The 6,000-nt window shown below is 40.0% G+C and overlaps 1 protein-coding gene across 1 annotated transcript in view; it reads right to left on the bottom strand.

The window, feature by feature from the left end:
* Positions 1-761: 761 nt before the first annotated feature.
* Positions 762-6,000, bottom strand: part of CABIN1 (calcineurin binding protein 1) — a gene marked incomplete at both ends in the record, with an annotated part of 92,348 nt that continues 87,109 nt past the window's right edge. Inside the window, 3 exons of the mRNA XM_079543682.1 lie at positions 762-905; positions 1,545-1,771; positions 3,677-3,841. Of these exons, the coding sequence (XP_079399808.1) occupies positions 762-905; positions 1,545-1,771; positions 3,677-3,841 (536 nt within the window). The remainder of the gene's footprint in view (positions 906-1,544; positions 1,772-3,676; positions 3,842-6,000) is intronic.

Genomic DNA, 6,000 nt, shown 5'->3' with positions numbered 1-6,000 from the left:
TCTGGAAGGATCAGTTCGTTAAGCCAACATTCAGGTTGGTAATTTCTGCTGGACCTCATACATTGGTGTGAAATGAGCACAAACAGGAGGCCAAGCTCTCTGTCTGCCTAGATAAGCTGGATCTTTGCCTACTGACATGGAGACAAATTCCAGCAAAGCACACAACTGTGCCAAGCAGCTGACAGCCTGTCCGCTCACCCTTTTCACCCCACAACAGACTTCCTTAATAAAATTAAATCCTCTACCAGCTCAGCAAACTTTTTCTACTCCATTCACCTTGAAAGGAGCTAGGACTAATCATGGCAAGACCAGACAGAGATTCCACTGTTGAATTATTGGGAGAAAAACTTAACTAATGGCAAAAACGTAAAAAGACAACTAAAGGAAGAAAATGATACAGAAAAGAGCTATTGGATTGAATCCCAAGGCTCTGGTTGAAGAAGCAAAAACAGTACAGGGATGTCAGCTGCAGCTAAAAAAACCCAAATCCTTGCATTTACTGAAGTTAAAGGTGACGGTGTGGTCCAAATGAATTAACTGCCTGGTAAACAACCGTTTTTCTTCTGTTAAGCACCATGATGGGGAAAATGGCGAAGATTTTGAAGGCAATACAAGTGGTAGTGGTGATAACAAAGGTTATGAAAGTGAAGAACTCGATGCAGATTAAATGGTGAGTAATGCCAACGAGGATGTTTGGACTGCCAGAGATGTTGGCAACAAGAATGGTTATATGGTTGGTGTTGATGATGGCCAGAATTCATTCATATGTCCATGTAGTCATCATCTTCATCAGTATCACTTTCCAGTGAGGACTCCTGGCTTGAGGTCTCTAAGATTTCCAAAGCTGGCTGACAAAGGCTCTCCTTCTTTACATTCGCTGCGGACTGAGCAGACAAAATAGCAGACTGATCCCAAAAAGAGAGAGAGAGAATATATTGCTAAATAGTCAGGATAAACCCATGATCACAGGGATAAAAGCCAACTGGTTGCTATTCCGTCACATTCCAAAGCCCTCTTACTTCCATAAAAGATATGGCAACCTAATGTGAAACTACATAACATTAACCAGTAGGTCTCCCCATAGTCACTATTCCAGTAGCTTTCACTAAAGGAAGAATTGCAATTGCTGCACTAACTCCCTCACACATTTTGATAATTCTGTTTAATTCCCAAGAAAGGGATACAGACTACGATAGCTCCGACGCCAACCATGGCAGGAATTTCACCACTTCTTAAAAGCTGAATCCTGTTAATAATAGCTAGCCTCTTAGAACAAAATAGAATAGTTCTGTTGGAAGTGACATACGAAGACCACCAAGTCCAGCTATCTGACTACATCAGGGCTGACAAAAGTTAGAGCATATTATTAAGGCATTATCCAAATGCTTCTTGAGCAGTGACAGGCATGGGTCTTCCACTATTTATGCTACTTCTGGTTATGAACTGGGGACAGGGACAGTTGCTCCTTTCGCACGAGTATTTTATTGAGGGGCGAGTTAAGATAAAAACAATAAGCCAAAAAATTACTGTTTCCCTTTTATTACCTTTAATTTTTGCTTGGTCTCTTCTGAAATGCTGCCCTTTGGAGAAAGGAGGGTGGGAGTGGGTGGAGTGACAGTGATCTCAGGTGGAAATTTGGTGACAGATGAAGGTATGAAAAGCTTTGGCATGTTGGGCAGAACGCGAGTTTTTACTCGGGTGCCATCTGTCTTGTTCTGCTGACTTCCCAAAGTCTGTGAACTGGAGCTGAGTTCAGGCTTGGAACTGGAGGCTAAACAGAAAATAATAAGAAAAACATGTTAGGAAGCTGTGTAGGATTTCAGATGTCAAAGAAGAGGGAGCAGCTGATTGTCAGACATATGGCTAGCTCAAAAGGTCTTTCTTCAAGTTTTGCTTTAATTATGATTCAGAACCAGAAGAACAAAGCGCCTCAGGATTCCATAACAGCAACTGGAAATCAATAATAATTTTAAAAAATCTTTCTGGGCAGCAGAAACCCAGTCTATTTAAACCAAGCATTGTAGTGGTAGTACTGCACTGACCCACCTACATCTAGATTAAAGGCTCCTCAAAATACCATTTTCCCACTCACTGCAGATGCAATTATCTTACCTTTGCATTCTCTAACTGGTTCCCCATTCTGTAATGCACCAAATAAAGCTACTTAGTTTTACTTAAGTCTTTTATAAACTCCCTCCACTATGGAGTTGTCTTTTTAATAACTGAAATGTCAGCTCCTATTTCCTATCAATTCGTATTGTCAAGATCCCCCCTCAGTCGGCTACATTTTCAAACAAGGTCTTTGTAGTTTCCACTACTGTCCTCACAAACTAAGAAAAATACACAGTAATATCTGTCAACACTTCCTCATTACTCTCTTCAAATTCTGTCATAAAAAATCGTTAGGTATCATGTCAGCAAAGAAGCCAGACCCTTGGTGTGCTCATGTTGCTGTACACCACGCTGATTAGCACCATCATGTCATCTCTACATACTCCTCAACAACGATCCTTGTCTTCACCACCCAAAGTTGCTAAGAAAGGGCCCATCTCATGAGACAAAGAAGGATCTGGCCCTTCCTTAGGCTCTATCACAAAACAATACAAATGCAACAATAATCAGCAGGAGACAATGCTTTCACATTCAATCTGAGTATTTAGCATATATTTATTGATATTTTACTAATAATGATGCTTCAAGTGGATTTTTTTTTTTTTAAAGTTGTATGAATGAAAACAGATCAGCCCAGATGCATAGTAATAACAGGTGTTTTAATATACATTTTTTTGGATTCAGTCTTGTTAAATCCTTCTTTGAAGGCTTCTGGAATTGACAAGGCTACTTAAACATGGCAAAATAAAATGTCAGATGCTATCCTGAAAAATAAACAACATTACACTGACTACTAAGGGAATCTGAAATTGAATTGTATATTCTCAGCAGTATACAAGAATGTAAGAACTGCCACAACAGATGAAGCTTTCCAACGAGGTCAGTGACCCATCTCCATTTGTAGACAATCAGCTCAGATCAGAGTACCAGAAACGTTGCAGTAATCAGACAGAAGATAATCTCTCACAAATAAGAAGAGAGATACCCTGAACATGAATATCTACGTTTATGTCTGTCTGAAAAATACAAATTTTACATTTTTCCAGTCTAAATATCAACTCCTACTTCTCTTGGAAAGGAGGCAGAGGAGGGATAGAAAGCATTAATTGCTGTAATGCTGGTTTTTATGTTAATTTGACTCAGTCTGATTATCACAAAAAATCATTTCCTTCTGCTAAATATTCCAGTACAATAATCAAGTGTTGTCATATTGCCCTGTGTAAGACTTCGATTGATAGAAAAGTTCTACTTTCAAAGAAGCTCAACCTACGTAGCACAATAGCCTAGTACTGGGAGGCATTTCATTTGGCTTTGCTGCTACAGTACTTGGTATGTGAGTCATGCACCAAAGAGAATAACCATCAAGGGACTACAAAGAACTTCTCCACGAAGCCGTGACATAGCCAAGAATGCCTCTACACTCTGAAATACTTTACTGGAAGGCAAGCAGCAGAGAAGCTCTGTAACATGCATCACAACTAATGCATATCTAATCCATCAACCTCTGCAGACTGATACTCAAAGAAGAACTAATTTTCAGCACCGAAGCACAAAAAGCTCCTACCTTGGGTACAAACATGTCCCGAATTTGTGCTGGTCACTGATTCCACTTGCCAACAAACAGGCTCTGGTGATGGTGCAACAGTGGCCATTTTCATCTGCTGACAAAGCCGTGACTCCTGTTGCTGAAATCCAAGACCCTCCAAAGGCACTTCAAGCTCTTCTTCCTCTTTATTAACGAAAGATAATTCACAGATTAACAGACATGCTGATCTCTTTCCTAAGCCTCAGTCCTTCTGCTGTCTAACCACCTGGTAGAAGTTGTGGGATTTTTTTTTTTAATCCTCATTTCTTAACTATGAAATGACTGAGTAAAATTAAATACTGGGGAGCTAAGATGGCAATCACAACTTTTTCATACTTGCTGCCATCAATTCAAATTCTTTAAAAATGTTCTTTACAAAAGTGATGAAAAAAATCTGTTTTACAGCACACTGTTACCTCTGCAAGAAACAAATTCATGCAACTGACCATTAACCTTTGCAGACACAAGGGGTGAATCACTTGTCATGCAGTCAAAACAAAAGCCATCACCCTTACTGATGAGCTATGTGTGATCGATGGGTCTCTCTGATCTGCAATCATGGGCGCGAGCTACACTGAAGTGCAGCTCACTGCTAAGAAAGATTAATTACTGTGAACATCCAGCAACAGGGCCAAATCTGTTCCATTTTTCTTCTTTATTTAATCAACCTGAAGCCACGTAAGATGCTCAGAGATAGGCTGACTCAATCAGCCTAAAAAACTAGTCTAATATTCCCATCTCCTGCTACTTCAGAATTTGGGATCTTTACAACTCATACCCTAGTGTGTACGAGCACAGTCTCATCATTACGTATCAGTTGTATCAGCTTTTCTTACACACCTAGCAGGAGTAGTTTTCACTCGACTACTGTGAGCTACTAATGACAGCCCTTTCTGAGAAGGTCAGAGTGAAACAGCAGCTAGCATTTCAAGCCTATAGGTACACGAACAAGCACTCATTCTCTCACAGAAATGAAGATATCCTTCAACAACAGGGGGCTGCTCAGACAAATATGAATTATCTTACATTAACACGGGGTAAGGTGTACACAGGCAGCTACTGCAAACAAGCATATGCAATATATATTCACAGCCCAACTTCTCTAAAATCCTCATATGTCCACATTCTAATTTAATTTAGGATTTTATCTGCAACATGACTTAAAAGGGAATATTTTTCAACTTTTCCTCATTGGAAAACTGCTCTCAACCCCTAACTCCCTGTGAGCTGAAAACACTTCACCACTGTAGAGTTAAAACTGAAATTCTTGAAAGAGCTTGGTGAAAGTCAGATAGATGCAGTTTGAAAGATACAACTTTTTAAATGCATTGTATTTCCAGGGTTCTTGAATAATTTGCATCAAAAAAGCTTACCAAAGCAGGCTGTTCAGTTCTTTCATTCACTAATTTTCATTGGTAAAATAAAAGAACCCATTATCTGAACTGGTAGCTGGCAGCCAATACAAGCCTTAGGATAAATGAGTTTGCTTGCAGAGAATTCTCCTATAGTTCCCAAAAAGGAAAGGTCACACACTACAGCACAAATCACAGAAGCCTCTGTTCTGTGATGTTCCACTCTCTATCAAGCACAAAATGGAATGGTCTAGTGCAGAAGAACAGTTCTCATTCTCTTTCCTGCACAAAACGTGGTCACAACAGTAGGAAAAAATAGTTGCATCTGACCAATTCAGCTTAAAAGAACAAAGAAGGAAGCAGTAAAACAACAGGAGTCTGGATTAGGAAAATTCTAACTCACTGTTTCCCTGCTTGTGAAATAGAAGAGCTGAAGATCATTCTATGTACGTGCCTGATCTTTACATAAGACAGGCATGATTTAACTGCATGCAGAGAAATACAAGGGACCATATGAAGAAGGATCAGCCCTCGTGTGGCCCAAAGCCAATAAACACACATCCCACTACACCACAAGCAGCTGACAACAAACGGAGCCTAAACCCAGACTGCCACACTGAAATGGCTACAAGACACTTGATGAAAAGATAGAGCTTTACACCAACGTCTGAAGAAAAGCAAGATGAAAATGATGTTTTCAGATCATCCTGCAAGGCAGCTTAAGACAGCAACTCTGTCTTGCTTACTGCAACACGACAGGCTCAGAGTCTACAGCATCTAGGGTAAGTACCAACAGAACCTTACTTATCCACTTGTTAACCAGGGAGACAAAACACCAATTCATTTGGCAGATACAAAGCCATCCCAACTGGAGATCCCGTAGCTTTAACTATACTGCTAACTGAGAACTATTTCCTACGTACTCAACTACTAAATTACACTGGGGACTTA

The sequence above is a fragment of the Tetrao urogallus genome, assembly GCF_951394365.1.
Source record: "Tetrao urogallus genome assembly, chromosome: 17".
Lineage (NCBI taxonomy): Eukaryota > Metazoa > Chordata > Aves > Galliformes > Phasianidae > Tetrao > Tetrao urogallus.
The sequence above is the reverse complement of the archived record's forward strand: the minus strand, read 5'-3'. Positions and strand labels throughout refer to the sequence as shown.